Source organism: Panthera tigris, chromosome D3, assembly GCF_018350195.1.
Source record: "Panthera tigris isolate Pti1 chromosome D3, P.tigris_Pti1_mat1.1, whole genome shotgun sequence".
NCBI lineage: Eukaryota > Metazoa > Chordata > Mammalia > Carnivora > Felidae > Panthera > Panthera tigris.
Genome location: NC_056671.1, coordinates 32337034 through 32356807, shown reverse-complemented (window position 1 = coordinate 32356807; position 19774 = coordinate 32337034). Strand labels below are relative to the sequence as shown.

General features: G+C 35.7%; 1 protein-coding gene across 7 annotated transcripts in view; it reads right to left on the bottom strand.

The window, feature by feature from the left end:
- SPIRE1 (spire type actin nucleation factor 1) overlaps nt 1–19774 on the bottom strand; it is a 198655-nt gene that overhangs the window by 54702 nt on the left and 124179 nt on the right. For all 7 annotated transcript variants that reach the window (XM_042961446.1, XM_042961448.1, XM_042961447.1 and 4 more), the window contains 2 exons: nt 18675–18752; nt 14659–14823 (listed from right to left, as the gene is read on the bottom strand). In XM_042961446.1, the coding sequence (XP_042817380.1) occupies nt 14659–14823; nt 18675–18752 (243 nt within the window). The remainder of the gene's footprint in view (nt 1–14658; nt 14824–18674; nt 18753–19774) is intronic.

Genomic DNA, 19774 nt, shown 5'->3' with positions numbered 1-19774 from the left:
GTTGCAAATGGCAAGATATCATTCTTTTTGATTGCCGAGTACTACTCCATTGTATATATGTACCACATCTTCTTTATCCGTTCATCCATCAATGGACATTTGGGCTCTTTCCATACTTTGGCTATTGTTGACAGTGCTGCTATAAACATTGGCATGCATGTGTCCCTTCGAAACAGCATACCTAGTAGTGCAATTGCTGAGTCATAGGGCAGTTCTATTTTTAATTTTTTGAGGAAGCTCCACACTGCTTTCTAGAGTGGCTGCAAGAGTTTGCATTCCCACCAGCGGTGCAAAAGAGATCCTCTCTTTCTCTGCATCCTAGCCAACACCTGTTGTTGCCTGAGTTGTTAGTGTTAGCCATTCTGACTAGTATGAGGTGGTATCTCATTGTGGTTTTTAATTCGTATTTCCCTGATGATGAGTGATGAACATTTTTTCATGTGTCGGTTGCCATCTATCTGGATGTCTTCTTTGGAGAAGTGTCTATTCATGTCTTTTGCCCATTTCTTCACTGGATTACTTGTTTTTTTGGGTGTTGAGTTTGATAAGTTCTTTATAGATTTTGGATACTAACCCTTTATCTGATGTCATTTGCAAATATCGTCTCCCATTCTGTCGGTTGCCTTTTAGGTTTGCTGATTGTTTCCTTCGTTGTGCAGAAGCTTTTAATTTTGATGAGGTCCCAATAGTTCATTTTTGCTTTTGTTTCCCTTGCCTCTGGAGACGTGTTGAGTAAGAAGTTGCTGCGGCCAAGGTCAAAGAGATTTTTGCCTGCTTTCCACTCGAAGATTTTGATGGCTTCCTGTCTTACATTTAGGTCTTTCGTCCATTTTGAGTTTATTTTTGTGTATGGTATAAGAAAGTGGTCCAGGTTCATTCTTCTGCATGTTGCTGTCCAATTTTCCCAGCACCACTTGCTGAAGAGACAGTCTTTATTCCACTGGATATTCTTCCCTGCTTTGTCAAAGATTAGTTGGCCATATGTTTATGGGTCCATTTCTGGGTTCTCTATTCTGTTCCACTGATCTGAGTGTCTGTTTTGTGCCATGTGGTAGTTCTATTTTTAATTCTTTCAGGAACTGCCATACTTTTTTCCATATGGCTTTACCAATTTACATTCTACCACCAGTGCACAAAGTTCCCTTTTCTCCATATCCTCACCAACACTTGGTATGTTTTGCTTTTTTAATAACAGCTATCCTAACAGGTATGAATGAAGTGACATATCACCATGGTTTTGACTTTCATTTCCCCGATGACTAGTGATTTTGAGTAACTTTTCATAAACCTGTTAGCAATTTATACATCTTCTTCAGAAAAATGTTTATTTAGGTCCTTTGCACTTAAAATTTTTTTATTTATTTATATTATTTATTTTATTGCTATTGAGTTGTATGAGTTCCTCATATGTTTTGGATATTGGCCTTTTAGCAGGTATGTTTGCCTAACCAAATTTCAAAAACATTTCCTTTTACTAAAGAAAAACATTGTAAAAAAGTATTGGGGCGCCTGGGTGGCTCAGTCAGTTAAGCATCTGACCTCAGCTCAGGTCATGATCTCGTGATTTATGGGTTTGAGCCCCACACAGGGGTCTGTGCTGACAGCTCACAGCCTGGAGCCTGCTTCAGATTCTGTGTCTCCCTCCCTCTCTTGCACTCCCTTGCTTGTGCTCTGTCTCTCTCTCTCTCTAAAAAAAAATAAACATTAAAATAAAATAAAAAAAAGAAAAACAAGTATCTTCAACACTGATGCAAATCCCCCTATATATAAAGAGCAGTTAGAAATCAGTAAGAAAGACTAGCAGCACCTAGGTCGCTCAGCCAGTTAGGTGTCGACTCTTGATTTCAGCTCAGGTCATGATCTCATCGTTTGTGCGGTTGACCCCCATATTGGGCTCTGTGCTGACAGTGTGCGGAGCCTGCTTGGAATTCTCTGTCTCCCCTTCTCTCTGCCCTTCCTCCCACCATGTGCGTTTGCATTCCCTCTCTTTCAAAATAAATACACTAAATAAACTTAAAAAATTATACTAAATCGTACTAAAAATTGTTTCTGTTGTCACCCACTACAGCCTCATCTTCAGCAGTGTTTTGGAAATGCAAAATATTCTTATAAATCAATTATATTTGTGTATCAATATTTATTTAAAGCAGCAGAAATCCAGTTTATGTTATTTATTAACAGTTACATAGTATTACTAGAGTTTCATAAAACATGTGGCCTGCCACATACTCCCTGCACCTCTAACACACATACTTGAAAGAAAGGGTAAGATAGTTTTCCTCAGAAACATGAGAAGCTACAATTTCATCATTAGGATTTCAAATATATCTCCAAATTTCTAATCACAAAGAGGTTTATGAGGGTTTTAGACAAGTTGACAGTATTCACCAAAGGCCTTAAAGATGTGTATATTCACTGATCCAATAATTCCATGGCTAGAATTTACACTGAGGAAATTAATACAGCTTTTTATATAATACTAAAAAATGGTAAATCTATATTATCACCTCATATTTGTCAGAATGGCTATTATCAAAAAGATAAGACATAACTGTTGGTAAAAATGTGGAGAAAAGGGAACACTTATGTACTGTTGGTGGGAATATAAATTGGTGCAGACACTATGGAAAACAGTGTGGAGGTTCCTCAAAAAAATTAAAAATAGAAATATCATATGATCTAGAAATTCCATTTCTGGGTATTTATCTGAAGGAAATGAAACACTAACTTGAAAAGGTAGCTATACTCCGTGTTTACTGCAGCATTTTTTATAATACCAAGACATGGAAACAACCTAAGTGTCCACTGACAGATGAATGGATAAAGAAAATGGGGCACTTGAGTGGTTCAGTTGGTTAAGCATCTGACTTTGGCTCAGGTCATGATCTCACAGTTTGTGGGTTTGAGCCCTGTGTTGGGCTCTGTGCTGACAGCTCAGAGCCTGGAGCCTGCTTTGGATTCTGTGTCTCCCTCTCTTTCTGACCCTGCCCTGCTCACACTCTGTGTGTCTCTCTCTCTCTCAAAAATAAATAAACATTAAAAAAAATGTAAAGACAAATATAAAACAACAATCATAAATCTATGTCAATAGACACAAAATGTATAAATTAGACATAATTTATGACAATAACAACATAAGGGGGGGGAATGAGCTATAAAGGAGAAGGGTTTTTATACATTATTAAAACTAAGCTGGTATTACCTCAAACTTGATTGCTATAAAGGTAAGATATCAATTATAATCTCTAGGGAACTACCAAGAAAAAAAGAAAAAATACAGAAAAAAATGAGAAGAGAATCAAAATGGTATATAGGAAAAAAATAATCACAAAAGAAGGTGGCAATGAAGAAATTATAGGACAAATGAAATTTAAAATATAAAGAAAATAAATGTCAAAAGACAAATAATTTCTTCCTTATCACTAATTATCTGCAGTATAAAAGGAATCAATTCTCCAACTGAAGAAATCAACAGAGTGGACAAAGAAAACATGATCTAATTTTGTGCTGTCTACAAGACTCAAATAAGATCCAAAGACATGTATAAGTTGAAAGTGAAAGCATGAAAAAAGATATTCCATGCAAATAGTAATCAAAGGAGAGATTGGGTGGTTTTATTAATATCAGACAAAATAGACTTTCAGACAAAAACTGTCACAAAAGACAAAGAGAGACATCATATATTGATAAAAGGGCCAATAAATCAAGAAAATATATTATAAATATAAATGCACCTAAATATATGAATTAAAAATAGAAATAGTTCTATAATAATAGTTGGAGACTTCAATAATGGGTAGAACTAGAGAGGTCAGTAAGGAAAGAAAGAACCTGAACAACACTATACTCCAATTAAACAAACCAACTAATAATATAGAACATTCTACCCAACAGTCTGCTTTTTCTTAAATGCACAAAGAACATTCTCCATGTTAGACCTCAAAACAACTCTCAACACATTTAAAAAGACTGAAATCATAAAAGCATCTTTTCTAATCACAAAGGAAAGAAACCACTGGCAGAAGGAAAGCTGAAAACATTCACAAATATGTGAAATTTTAAAAACACACTGCTAACAACCAGGAGAAATTATGAGTCAAAGAAGAAATTATCAGTAGAATAATAAAATACCTTGAAATTAATGAAAATGAAAACACAATATACAAAAATTTATGAAATGCAGTGCTCAGAGGGAAATTCATAGTTGTAAAGACCTATATTAAGAAAGAAGGAAGAAGAAAGAATTCAAATCAATAACCTGACTTTACATCTTAAGGGTCTAAGAAACAAACAAGCTTGCATAAGGAAAGAAATGATAAAGATTAGAGAATAAATAAATCAAGAAAGAAAAATAGACAAAATTAACAAAGCCAAAAGTTGTTTCATTCATTCAAAGATCAACAAAATTAATCAACAGACTGACCAATAAAAAAAGAGACAGGATTCAAAATACAAATATTAGAAATGGAATCAAAGTAGGGACATTACTACAGATGTTACAGAAATACAAAGCATTACAAAAGAATAGTATGATAATTTTACATTAACAAATAAGATAATCTAGATGAGATGGACAAATATCTAGAAAGACACAAACTAACAAAACTGATTAAAAAGGAAGAATGTGAGGGAGGGAGGAAGAGAGAAAGAGAAAGAAAATCTGAACAGACTTCTAACAGGTAAAGAGATTGAGTAAGGAATCAAAAATCTCCCAACAAAGAAGAGCCCACGACCAGAAGACTCCACTGGTGAAGTCTACTCAAACATTTAAAAAAGAATTAACCCCAATCCTTCTCAAATTGTTCCAAACATTAGAAAAGGAGGTAGCACTTCCTTACTTATTCTGAGGCCAACACTACCCTGATACCAAGCCAGACATGGGCATCACAAGAATACTATGTATTAAATCCCTTCTGAATACGGACGCAAAACTCCCAACCAAATAGTAAGCTGACTCTAGCAGCATACTAAAAGTATTGTACATCATGACCAACTGGGATTTGTCCCATAAATGCAAGGATAGTTCAATGCATAAAAATACACCAGGTAATACACCACCCACGTTAATGGAATGAATCAAAAGAACCCACGTGATTGTCTTAATTAATACAGAAAAATGATTTAGTCTAATACCAACAACACATGATAAAAATACTCAACAAACTTGGAATGGAAGGAAACTTCCTCAGCATGATAAAAATCATTTGTGAAGGGGAGCCTGGGTGGCTCAGGTGGCTGAGTGTCTGACTTCAGCTCAGGTTATGATCTTGCTGTTCCAGATTTCGAGCCCTGTATCAGGCTATGTGGTGATAGCTCAAAGCCTGTAGCCTGTTTCAGATTCTGTGTCTCCCCGTCTCTCTCTCTCTGCCCCTCCCCCACTCATGATCTGTCTCTGTCTCTCATAACATTAAAAAAAAAATTTTTTAAGTCAACATTTAAAAAAATTTTTTTAAGTCATTTGTGAAAATCCATAGCTAATATTATACTCAATGACGAAAAACTGAATACCTTCCCCTTAACATCAGAAAGAAGATATGGATGCCTGCTTTTGCTAATTCCATTCAACACTGATGTTTCTAGCCAGGATAATTAAAAGGCATCCAGAGGGGTAAGGAACGAGTGAAAGTATCTCTCTTCACAGATTACATGATCATGTATATAAAATAAAATATCCTAAAAAATCCATCTAAAAATTATCAGTGTTAATAAACTTGGCAAAATTGCAGAATATAAGAGAAACATATAAAAATCAGTTGTGTATGTACATATAATATGTATATGTATGTATAATGCATATACATTAGCAATGAATGATCCAGAAAAAATTAAGAGAACAATCCCATTCACAATGACATTGAAAATAATAAAATATTTAGGAACAAATTTAACCAATGAGGTGTAAGGCTTATATCCTGAAAACCATCAAACACTGCTGAAAGAAATAAAAGAAGACCTAAATAAATGGAAAGACATTCCATGTTTATGGACTGGAAGACTTAATATTGTTAAGATGACAATATAACCAAAAGTGATCTAGAGATTCGATATAATCTCTTATCAAATTCTCAATGTATTTTTTTGCAGAAATAGAAAAGCCTATTTTAAAATTCACATGGAATCTCAAAGAATTCTGAATTACCAAAACAATCTTGAAAAAGAAAAACAAAGTTGAAGGACTCACTTTCAGATTTCCAAGCTTATCACAGAGCTATAATAATTAACTATATGTATTGTAATCATCCCACAGTGTGGGATAAACATAGGACAGTCATAATATATCAATGAAACAGAATTCAGAGTTCAGAAATAAACTCATACATTCAACTGATTTATGACAAAAGTCCCAAGACCATTAAATGGAGGTAAGAAAAGTCTCAACAAATGATGCTAAGACAAATGGGTATCAAAATGCAAAAGAATGATGTCTGACCTTTACTTCACACTATATGCAAAAAATTAACTTAAAATAGATTGAAGACCTACATATAAGAGCTAAAAGTATAAAAGTCTTAGAAGAAAACAGGGTTAAATCTTTATACCCTTAGATTTGACAATATATTTTTAGAAATGACACCAAAAGCCTGAGCAATAGGAGAGAAAGAATAGATAAATTGAATTTTGGCAAAATTAAAATCTTTTCTGCTTCAAAATACACTATTAAGAGAGTAAAAAGACAATCTACAGAATGGGAGAAAATATTTGCAAATCATGTCTGTCAAGAGTCTAGTATCCAGAGTATATAAAGAATTTTTATCATTCAACAATAAAAATACAAACAACACAATTAAAAATTAGGCACAGGATCTGCATTGACTTTTCTTCAAAGAAGATATACAAAAGGCCCACAAGCACACGAAAACATAAAACATCATTAGTCATTAGGGAAATGCAAATCAAAATCACAGTGAGATTTCACCTCATACTTACTATGGTAGGCATAATTAAAAACAAAAATGGACAGTAACAAATGTTGGCAAGAATGTGGAGAAACTGAAACTCTCATACACTGCTGGTGGGAACATAAAATGATGCAAGTGGTACAGAAAGCAGTTTGGTGGTTCCACAGTAAGTTAAACTTAGAATTATCATGATCCAGCCATTTCACTCTTAGGCATTTACCCAAAAGGACTGAAAACAAGTATTCAAACAAAACTTGTACATGACTGATCACAGCAGCACTATTCACAATAGTGAAAAGGTGGAAAGAACCCAAATGTCCATCACATGATGAATGGATAAACAAAATATGGTATATGCACACAATGGAATGTTATTCTACCATAAAAAAGAATAAAGTACTCTTACATGCTACAATGTGGATGAACCTAGAAAGCATTATTCTAATTTTAGTATATGTGCTGCCGAAGCGAGCACTAGAAAGCATTATTCTAAATGAAAGAAGCCAGACACAAAAGGTCACATATTATTTGATTCCATTTATATGAAATATCCAGAAATATCCAGAATACATGAAATATCCAGAATCAGGGCAGGGGAGATTAGGAGTGACTGCTTCATGGGTACAGGGTTTCCTCTGAGGTGATTCGAACAAGACAGAGGTGGAGGATGCACAAAACTGTGGATGTACTAAATGCCACTGAGCTATATATCCACTTTAAATACCTTAAATGAATGAATGAGTGAGTGAAAGAGAGGAGAAAAAAAAACAAAAACAAAAACAAACAACCAGACTCTTTAAAAGCCTTTCATTTACCACAAAAGAATAATACCTTCCAAACCTGGATGCACAGTTATGTCTACTACATCCCATTATTTCCCAAATACATGATCTTGAGACTTACCCAATGTTATATGTCTTAAAACATATTATAACCCAGCTGAAACCTGTGAAATCAACACCTACAAGAGAAATCTATCCTATGTAATTCTTAGTATCAGACAAGTTTAACTACTATTTAGCACAATTATTTTCTCTGATAAAAATAGATTTAGTTATATAGTGGGTGACAGGTAAGACATTAGTTATAGATCAAATAGAAATGTTAATAATTTATTAAGCAGTATCAACATTTACTTATTTTAATCAATAATATGAATTTCTAAATAATTCCTTCAGGATAAGAGATTTTGAAAATCACCTGAGATTAATGTTGAGTACTCCCACTCAGAGAGGATATAGTTCAAATAAGTAGAAATTTTTGAAAAAGACAGCATTGCCCAATATTAGCAACAAAAATTATCTTGCATTGTTTGTAAAAGTGTAAACTGGTATAAGTTTGGCAAAATGTATTAAAATTTTAAATGTGCACAATCCTTGATCTATCCATCTCACCAACAGAAATTTAAACCAAGGAGATAATTAGATGAGATGTTTGAGGATATTCATCATACTACTAATTAAAACAACGAAAACTGGAAACAATCTAAATGTCTATTAATAGAGGCTTGGGTAAATAATTCACAGTGCACATATACTAGAAAATACTGTGAAGTCATTTAAAAAAGAGAGACTATCGGACATTCATTCCTCATAGGAATTACATACTGAAAAGGGCTAAAAAACAGTACATGATTCTCTTTGTATAAATAATCATCCATCCATGAATATAGAAGAGTTTGGAAGGAGAGGTTCTTCAAGATGCTGAATGGTACAGATGGAAGATTTTCAGGAAATTTTTGCTTTTATTTATGTCTCCTAAAAATTTTTTCTACAATGACCATGTACATAGAAAAAAGACAAATGTGTTTTGTGGAAAATGTATGCGAAAGCATGGTGTATTGCAACTGGGTTTAATTATAATCTGTTAAATACTGAAGACCTGATTGATGCATACACACTTACTGATGGCCTCTTATCCTTCTAAAGCCTACCGTACCTGTTCCAACCATTTCATCTCACAGAATGCTCCTTGTTGCTGCCCATAAATTGGAACTCTATCTTCATGAGGCAGTGATGTCCCTGAGATGCTTTCTGCAGTGTATTTTATGGCATTTGATTTGTCTGCTAAGCTATAAGTTCTGCTGTGTTTTCACAGCAGTGCAAGTGCTCGGCTGTGATGAGTCAGACTCCTGCAGGTGCAGCTGGCTATGGAAGGAGCACACCCAGCAGTCACACATAACCCTTCAAGGAGAATGTGCACAACATTGCCAGAGATGGGCAGATGTACCTTTCTCAGTTTTACAGCATTAGCGAAGAACCCAGGCTTCTCTTCAGGAACAACACAGCTGCTTTTTGCTCATCACCTGGACCCGAACATATTTTCCAGTGTCCTATCATGTCTACTTGTGTGATTCCACGACCTTTTGAAAACTCAGCTGTCCCGTTAGGGTAACATCAATGTCTATTTGGTCAAATATTATTCATTCTTCCAATTCCAAGCCCAGAATAACCTTTCCTTGGAGCCTCCCTTAACATGTTCAGAAAGAGCTGGCTGTCTCTTCTAAAATCTTACCCTCAACCTTTCACTTATTGTATATTGGTGTCTCTAACCATACTGTGAGAATGGAACCATACATTCATCTTTAAATCACCAGTACATGGCATAAAACCCTAAATAAAACTTTAATTAATTAAATTTTAAATAAAATTAAATCTTTGTAAAATGTATGGAAATACACCCATTCTGGAAAACTGTTTGACTATTTTTCATAGAACTAAATATGCCCTTACAATATGACCCAAACAGTTACACCATGGACATTTATCCCAGAAAAATGGAAACTTGTGCCTATATAAAAACCTGTACACAATTGATGATAGCAGCTTTATTCTTAATATCTCCAAATCGGACACAACCCATATACCTTTTAATAGGTGAATGGTTAAGCAAACTATGTTATGTTCATATGATGGGATACCACTCAGCAATAAAAAAGAGTGAATGATTGATAGGCATGACAACTGGGACAGATCTCAAGGAATGAGTGCTGAGTAAAAAACGCCAATCTCAAAAGGTTATAGTCTGTACTGTTCCATTTATATAACGTAACTGAAGCAACAAACTTAAGGACTCCACACAGGAGTCCTGTGGTGTTGGAACAGTTCTGTATCTGGTGATGGTAGTTACATAAATCTACAAATGTGACAAAATTTCACAGACACACACACACACACGCACGTGGAGTTTAGGGTTATGACGTGACAGTGGAAGGACACAAAAAGTTGACAAGAAATAGAATAATACTACCAAAGCTAGGCCTTAGAAAGGTTAATCCAGTAGCAGTATCAAGTACTGGAGGGTCGGAGGGGACTGGAACAGAGGCAGGAAGGTGATGCAAAAGATACTATAGAAAGAATTAAGAATTCTAATTCTTACAATTAAGAATTCTAACAATTAACTGGATGTAAGGAGAGAAAAAAGTGTGTAAATTTATAGAAAAAGGTATTAACAGTGGTCATCTCTGCATTTTACGACTGCAGAGATTTCCAGTTTATAATTTTTTTGTATTTGCACTGATGAAGTTTTAAAAATTGTGATAATTACTTTTATATTCAGGAAAAGTCTATTTTCCTAAAAAATGTGAAGTAAATAATTTGTTATTGTAAAGCATTTGACTGACTAAAAGTCATTTTATTATTATTTTCTAATATGAAATTTACTGTCACATTGGTTTCCATACAACACCCAGTGCTCATCCCAACAGGTGCCCTCCTCAATGCCCATCACCCACCCTCCCCTCTCTCCCACTCCCCATCAACCCTTAGTTTATTCTCAGTTTTTAAAAGTCTCTTATGGTTTGGCTCCCTCCCTCTCTAACTTTTTCTTCCTTCCCCTCCCCCATGGTCTTCTGTTAAGTTTCTCAGGATCCACATAAGAGTGAAAACATATGGTATCTGTCTTTCTCTGTACGTAAAAGTCTTTTTAAAAGACAGCAACAAAGAAAAGATCTCAAACTGATAGTAAAAGATGTTAGCCCAGGTGAGCTGAAGAATGATGATCTTACATGAACACGAAAAGAAGGGCAAATGTGGGGACACAGAATATTGAGACCAGTCTTGGATATACTTGGTTTAAGAAATCCTGGAAGAGGTGCCCGAGAAAGTGTAAAATATATAAAGTACTCAAGGCAGCAGAGGCTATTTAAGACAGTTGAGAACTGCAGTCACACAGATACTGAAGTATAGGTGATAACGAAAATTTTAAGTTTTAAGGGAGAAAATGTGGACCATGAAAAAACTCTATAGGAGCCAAATCTTGAGGAATGTTTGTGTTTAGGGCATGACAGAAGGCAAAGAAGAGAGTGCAGTGGTTGTCCCCAAGACAGGGTTGGGGATGGGGAGATGGGAGGTCCCACACACAAGGAAGGAAACAAAGCAGACTCCTCCTCTGACTCTCCCCACCTTCTTTCAGACCCTGCAACTCGACAAACTCCACCCCTAGCTTCTAATGCTCTACTTTCCCCTTCCCTACAACCTACAGCCTTTCCCAAGCATTATTACCAAACAAAACTTTCTTTAGCCCCAATGTGCCTTCCAGATGCTAGCTACCCTTAGATCTCTTTTTAAAAACTTCTTTAAAAAGGCACACTCAGACTGTTTCTGCTTCCTCATTTCCAACCTACAATCTGGTTTCTTTCTATTTCTTTACTTAATAAAGGTTACAAATCATGTCCATATTGCTAAATTTGTTAAATATTTCTCAATGCTTAAATGATCTGACCTGCCACCAGCATTCTGCCTCCTAAAATGCTACCTCCCTTTTGCAGCTGTGACCCCATTTTTCCTATGTTTCTTCTCTAGCTACACCTTTTCAATCTGTTTACCACCTTCCTCTGTTCTAATCTCTTACATGCTGAGGCTCCCTGGGATCTGTCCCAAAGCTGATCTCTCCTCTTACCCTCTGCCCTGTCCCTGAGAACTCCAGTATGTCAGCTGTTCCCCACCCTCCTTGCCAACTTTAGCCCTCACGATTATACATTCCATTCTATACTCCAATTATGGAGAATTTTTGTAGTTTTCTTATGTCAAATCCTATCACTTCTTGGTCTTTGTACATTTTTTTTTTGGCATATAGCCTCTTACATTGAGCTTATCACACTGTATTGTATTGCCTAATTACCTGTGGCTCCCACCATACTTTAAACTTCCTGAGAACAAGGACTATATTACATCCTTTTTCCAGAGTCTAGAATAGTGCCTGGAACATGAGAAGTGCCTAGTAAATAATTGTTAAATTAAAATAAAATTAAGAAATATACAACTGGTATATATTTTAAAATGTTTAAATGTACTTGTAACCAAAGAAATATAGATTTAAAAAAATTTTTTTATGTTCATTTATTTTTGTGAGAAAGACAGAGTACAAGCGAGGGAGGGGCAGAGAGAGACAGATAAACAGAATCCGTAGCAGGCTCCAGGCTCTGAGCACAAAGCCCGACATTGGCCTCGAGCTCACGAACCATGAAATCATGACTTGAGCTGAAGTCGGATGCTTAAAGGACTGAGCCACACAGGCACCCTCAGAGAAATATAGATTTTAAAAATAAAAGTGTTTTCTCCCAGTCAAATTTGTCAACCCCAAATGATACCCACTTTAGTCAAGGATATGAAGAAATGGGCAAAACTGCTGTGTTGTAAATAGTAATCATTATGATATAACTAAAGGGCAATTTGGCCACACAAGTGTGTAGCACACAGCACAGGTTCTGACAGAATGGGGATGAAGATAGGCTTTGCCTTATAACTAGTTGTCTGAAGAGCACCTTTAAACTTCAGTTGCCTCATTCCTAAAAGAGATCAGATTTACTAAGAAGTAAATCAACATAATATAGCTGCAATATTGCAGCTTATTAAAATTAACAAAGAGCTCAAACAGCTACCTAAATGTTTTTTTTAGAGTTTATCTATTTATCTATCATCTATCTATCTATCTATCTATCTATCTATGTAATCTCTACACCCAATGTGGGGCTTGAACCCAGAGATCAAGAGTCGCATGCTCTTGGGGGCGCCTGGTTGGCTCACGCAGCTGAGCGTCTGAGTGTTGACTTTGGCTCAGGTCATGATCTCATGGGTTCGTGGGTTCAAGCTCCGCATTGGGCTCCACAATGGCAGTGCAGAACTTGTTTGGGATTCTCTCTTTCCTCTCTTTGCCCTCCCCCTCATTCTCAAAATAAGTAATAAATAAATTAAAAAAAAAAAGTTGCATGCTCTTCCGACTGAGCCAGCCAGGTGCCCTTACTTAAATCTATTTTAAAACTAAGTGATGTGCTTCGTAAGAATCTTCCACATAAAATAACTCTGATTAAATTTTCTAAAAAATGGGGATATAATTCATTAATTCATCTCCTATCTACAATTCATTAATTCATTCCACAATTATTTGTTGGGCACAGTATTTAGCACCTGGCTGTGTGTCAGGCACATGCTCCAGTTAGGGGATATAACAGCAAAAGAACTAAGTTCCTGTGGTAAGAGAAATAGCGAATCTGAAAATACATGACACTGTGAGCTACTGACACATGTGGGTAGGGGGGCAAACACTTCTCTAATCAGGGGACATTTGAGCAGAGACCTAAAATGTGCTAAGGAAAGCTACATAGATGTGTGGGAAAAGAGAGTGCCAGGAAAAGGGGCAGCAAAGGTTCTGCTGCAGGAGCACCTGACAGCAGAGACCAGCATGGCTAAGGAGGAGAAATCAACCAGGAAAGGTGGTAGGAGGTGATGTCTGAAAGGTAAGCTGTACCAGACTCTGTAGAGCTTTGCAGGCCAAGGAAAGGATGTGGAGTTTGTTCCAAGAGTGATGGAGAACCATGGAAAGTTCTGAGCAGGAAAATGGTATCATCATATTTTTACCTGAAGGGGCTTATTCTGGCTGTTTTTGGGAAAAATTGACTAAGAGGGGCAAGAGTGAAAATAGGAAGGCTACTTAGAGGTCACTGTAATGTGTGATTGAGAGACAGTGGCAGTCATATTCAGGACATATTTCAGAGGTAGTACTGTCAGGATTCCAATTCTAAGAACCTAACTCAAAGATTTCACTATTGCTATTCAAAAGCATTTATATATGCAAGGATACACAACATAGGCTGCCACAACTTAATACAAGTTGATCGACTTAATAAACTCTGATATAGCCATAAAGCTAGAAGGGAGGTAGTCATTTAGATGTGATGATGTTGAACACATAATGACATGGAAAAATGTTCATACTATGTATGTTAAGTGAAAATAACTGGTTACAAAACAAAGTATTCAATATTAATCCATTTTGTCTAAATAAAATGGATAGAAAAAAGAAGGTTATAATACAAGCATGTTGCAAAACACCTCTTGGGGCTGTGAAATCACACATTTGCAACTTTTATTCTTTGAGCTTACTGTATTTTTCAAATTTTCTGTAATAATTATGTATTACTTCTATGGGAAGAAATGATTTTTAAAATACTGAGAACAGGGGCGCCTGGGTGGCTCAGACAATTAAGCGTCCGACTTCAGCTCAGGTCATGATCTCACGGTTCATGAGTTTGAGCCCTGCATCAGGCTCTGTGCTGCCAGCTCGGAGCCTGAAGCCTGCTTCAGATTCTGTCTCCCTCTCTCTCTGCCCTTCCCCCGCTTGCACTCTGTCTCCGTATCAAAAATAAATAAACGTTAAAAAAAAAAAAATTAAAAAAAAAAACCACTGAGAACATTTTCAACAAATAAGATTACTAAAGAATAACCATTTGAGTTTTTTAATGGTTTTCTTTGTTACTTACCATTACTTTTCGCAAAGTGTATCTTTTAGATCGAATGTCATCCATTAGCATCTCATACGGGGTGAGCTGATATTCAATGGGCAAAGGGTTGTACTGCCGCTCTTGGACCTTCTTAAGTTTTACTCCATTCCGCAAATCCCTCATCACCTGTACCCAGAATCGAGCCTAAAAGAATCAAGGGTAGAGAGATGTCCATGAATAAATTTACTAGTTCCCTCTAAGTAGCTACAGTCATACAGAAAAAATGAAGAGCTTGGCTTGCAAAACATTGAGTAGACCAAACAAAACTGATTTTTAAAACTAGATTTTATAATACTAAGTACTTAAAAAGCCAGTAGAGAATCACGAGCTCTAAGTTCTGAGGCACCTGGGTATAAACCCTAACTCATTCACTGTGAAAGGCTGTATTAATGGCCTCAGTTCTTCACGCCTCCTGTGTCTACACTCTGTTACGTGATTTTGCTCACTGAAGAGTATATTTCCCACACTCTAACATTGGTTTTGGCTTTATGATTTGCTTGGCCACTGGAAGGAATAGTAGTGGATGTGATGTAACCAAAGTCTGCAAAAGCAAATGCATAATGGGTTTGTGCTTCTATTGCCATGAGAACATTATGCCTGGACTAGCATGATTGTCCAGGAGAAGAATGAGACACACATAACTGATCTGTACGCTCATGAGCTAAATAAATGTACTACTTTATGCAACTGTGATTCTGTAGTGGCTGGTTAGGTGGCATTACTGTGACCACAGCTAAATGATACAATCACCTATTAGCTATCTGACATCCAGCAAGTTGTTTCACCTCTCTGACCCCTGGCTTCCTCACCAATAAAAGATAATGGTACTTCATAACTTGCTGAGATGGTCATATATTATGTGGAAAATGGCCATAATTTTTATGTTATTACTATCTTTGCACAAATTACATAATATTGGCCTTCTTATCAACAAATAATGGTAAACAAATAATGGTAAACAAATAATGGTAAATTGATTTGCTAGCCCTTCAAGAAAATGAGATATAAATGAAGTACTTACAATAATATAAGACATACTAAATATGTATATTATTATTATAAGTTAATCCTTTTATTTTCCTACCTATAAGCTAAGGTGTCATAGTCTCTACTTCAGTGAAAAGTAAATCAATATGATATTTAACTGAAACACTGTGGTTTGTTAAAATTAATAAGTAGTTCATATTTATTACTTAAACATATTTACTAAAAACCATGTGATATATTTCATAAGAATTATCTGTACAAAATAACTGATTAAATTTCTCAAAAATGGAATTTATGATTTTTTAAAAAATGTATACAATTTCTTATTCCAAATAAGATTTGAGGTACTTAATATTGTGGTATATCCAGGGGCGCCTGGGTGGCGCAGTCGGTTGGGCGTCCGACTTCAGCCAGGTCACGATCTCGCAGTCCGTGAGTTCGAGCCCCGCGTCAGGCTCTGGGCTGATGGCTCAGAGCCTGGAGCCTGTTTCCGATTCTGTGTCTCCCTCTCTCTCTGCCCCTCCCCCGTTCATGCTCTGTCTCTCTCTGTCCCAAAAATAAATAAATGTTGAAAAAAAAAATTAAAAAAAAAAAAAAAAAGAAAAAAAAAAAAAAATATTGTGGTATATCCATTAGAACACCTTCTAAAATATTCCTATTTTAAACAGATCCAATACAATATCCCTAAAATATTCAGATATCTCTTCTGAGAATGTTCTTGTCCCAATTTCTCTGTTTTTCTTATACGCATTCCTTTAAGATCCAGTTCAAATATCATCTCATCTTTTAAAATGCTATCTCTTCTCTTGACTGCCCAGGGCTTTAAGAAAACTTGACATATGTGAAATTTTGAGTATTTAGATAAATTAGGGGATGATTACTCATATTAGAAGATTTTGCTATAATTTATGAAAGGATTCAAACAGACTTTTTATATAGCCAGTTCTTTATATATTATTGTTTGGCAAACATTTTCAGAAATTTAATTTAATTAAGAGATAAAAGTCACAGTAAAATAATGTATGACTGTCACTGTATGTACTCCCAGAGATTCAGTCATTTACATATTCCATCAGAGAGATCCTGAGATGCTACCATCAAAGATACTCCAATTCTCCTTCATTCTTTCATTTCATTCTAATCTTTCTAAATAATTCATTTTAATGGTCTTATAAGAGAGCAGCTGGTGATCTAGGCAAATGGAACTCCCTTTAGAGTTAGCGCATCTCTCGTCAGTGATCCTACCAGTTTTTAAATGAGGCTGCCCTACGGCAATAAATTAAGTTTTTAGTTCAAGTTTAAACTAGCTGTTTGCTAAATTCTGACCACCTGGAGTTATTTATCTGGCTTCCACGTCTAAGAAAACAAATTTTAAAATTTATTAGCCAAGATAAAATACACCTGAAATAAGGCTATTAGAGTATTCTACACAAAGGAAACTTAATAAACAATACTATTCTAAAATGATAATATCCATTTACAAGACATTACAGGCTACTTATTTTTTAACCTTAATCTTAAATGTTCTAGATTAATATCATTCCAAATATCTCAGTGACGTTATCAATAAATTATGAATATTTATATCCATACATCAATACATGTGGATCCATACAATGGATTGGAATACTACTAGTAATAAAAACAACAAACTATCGGGGCACCTGGGTGGCTCAGTCGGTTAAGCGTCCGACTTAGGCTCAAGTCATGATCTTGTGGTTCGTGAGTTCGAGCCCCGCATCGGGCTCTGTGCTGACAGCACAGAGCCTAAAGCCTGCTTCAGATTCTGTGTCTCCCTCTCTCTCTACCCCTCCCTCACTCATGGTCTGTCTCTCTCTCAAAAATAAATAAACATTAAAAAAATGAAAAAACAACAACAAACTATTGATAGAGGCAACAACATGGATGAAATCTCAAAAGAATTATGCTGAATGGAAGAAGCCAAGCAAAAAACAGTACATACTATATCATTACATTTTTGCACAATTTTAGAAAATGCAAACTAATCTATAGTGAGAGAAAGCAGATCATGGATTGCTTTCCCATGAGTTCCTCCCAGATCATGAGGAGAAAGGAAGCAGGATTACAAAGGGGCATGAGGAAACTATGGGGGTTAATGGATGGGCTCAATATTTTGATTATGATGATGGTTTCATGGGTATGTATGTATGTGTGTATATGTCAAAACTTATCAAATTATGCCTTTTAAATATGTGTAACTTATTGCATGCTGATTATACTTTAATAAAGCTGTTAAAAAAGAATATGGCAAACAAAGTCTAATATGGTCAAAAGCAATTTGTTCATATCCCCCAAATATTCCTAGTCCCTCATTTAATGGTATCATTTTTTAACCAATATCCTTAACCTGAAAATTCAGAATCCTAAAATGTGCCTTCCCACTGATGCCTGAACATACCTCAGTCTAATTTCATGACAATGACTCAGCCCCAAGGCTGTCATGCCTACCCAACTCTAAGTCATATATGAGGGCAGGGACTCTTGGTTTTACTAGGGTCTAGTACCATGCCAGAAAAAGTGGCTACTCAAAGTGTATTGCATAAATACACTGTAATCATCTGTGCTAGAAATCTGTCTTCTGTTTTATGCAGGCAGAGATCCTGTAATAATACAGGAATGAATAATTCTGCATCTCAGAACCCTAATACAGTAACTATTCATCGGATAAATGAATGCACTACACTGTAGTTTCACACCTTATCCTGAAACAGAGCTTAAACTCTGACTTACAAGAGTATGCTAAGGCATTAATATAATCAGGAAGGTCAGTATTTTAAAACATCAATTTTATCAGAAGGGACATTGGGGTAGTTCTAATAAAATCAGTTAGTTTTGTAAAATGGGGAAGATATTTCCTCAAATGTAAGACTAAGCACATTCAAATTCATATATCAATTCGTATTACAGTCCTTAGTAACAAGCATTTTAGAAATCATCACACTCTGTCTTCAACACTAAGCAGAACAGTGCATATCCAACTACCTTACCCAGTCAGCATTTTTCAGGTCTTCCAGGTCTGTGTTAGATTCATCACTCTTTTCCATTTCTTGAATCTTCTTAAGATTCTATCAATGAAAATAAAAAGAAAACATTTAAGTATAAAAATTTCATTATGCTACCTTCTCAAATGAAAATTTCTAACAGATATCTTCAGATAAAGTCTATATAGAAGCATTATTGAAGCAGATAGTACAGAATCTACTCCCCTATACATTTCAGTCAATGGTAAACTACAATAGATACAGTACTACAGAGAGATGGACTGAGATTGTTCCTTCTAATTTCCTTCTAGGCCTTGCAGCTAAACCTTTGTCACAATATTAACTCACACCACTAAAATGTATTGACATTGCCTTTTCCCCCAATGCCCTTATTCAATACACAATTAAATCTCACAGATATTATTTCCTCCATATAACCTAAGCCCTCTTCTTTTTATCTCCACTGCAGATCCCTTAATCCAAACACTATCTAATTTTTGCTGACTTCTGATGTGGTCTGGCCCCAGATGTTCTCCTCTCCTCACCCCCATGCCTGGTCTCATTTATTCTCTACTTCTGCTCTTCTTTCAGATATCAGGCTCAACAGAATCATCAATTCTTCAGGAAAGCCTTCCCTTCCCCTCAATTAAGTCAAATCTTCCTACTATACAGTGGTATATAGCACCATCCACCTTTCCTCTGTAGCCCTTTTTACACTGTAGTTTTACATTTGTTTGTACCTTCCCTCTAGGTTTCATGAGGCAAAATTCCATTCTCAGGGGCTAATATATATAGCATTGGCACTTTTTATACTCAATATATATTTGTCAAATAATTTCATGAGTAAATTTCAATATATAAAATGCTTTTTATTTATTTATTATTTGGTAATGTATATATTACAAAAACGATTACTGCAATAAGGGTAGTTACCACCTCCACCGCCTCCTATAATTACTTTTTTGTGTACGTGGTGAGAACACTTCAGATCTACTCTTGAAACTTTCAAGCATGTAAGGCAATATTGTTAACTACAGTCAACATGCTGTATATTAGATCTCCAGAACTTATTCATCTTAAAACTGCAAGTTTGTACACTTTTCAAT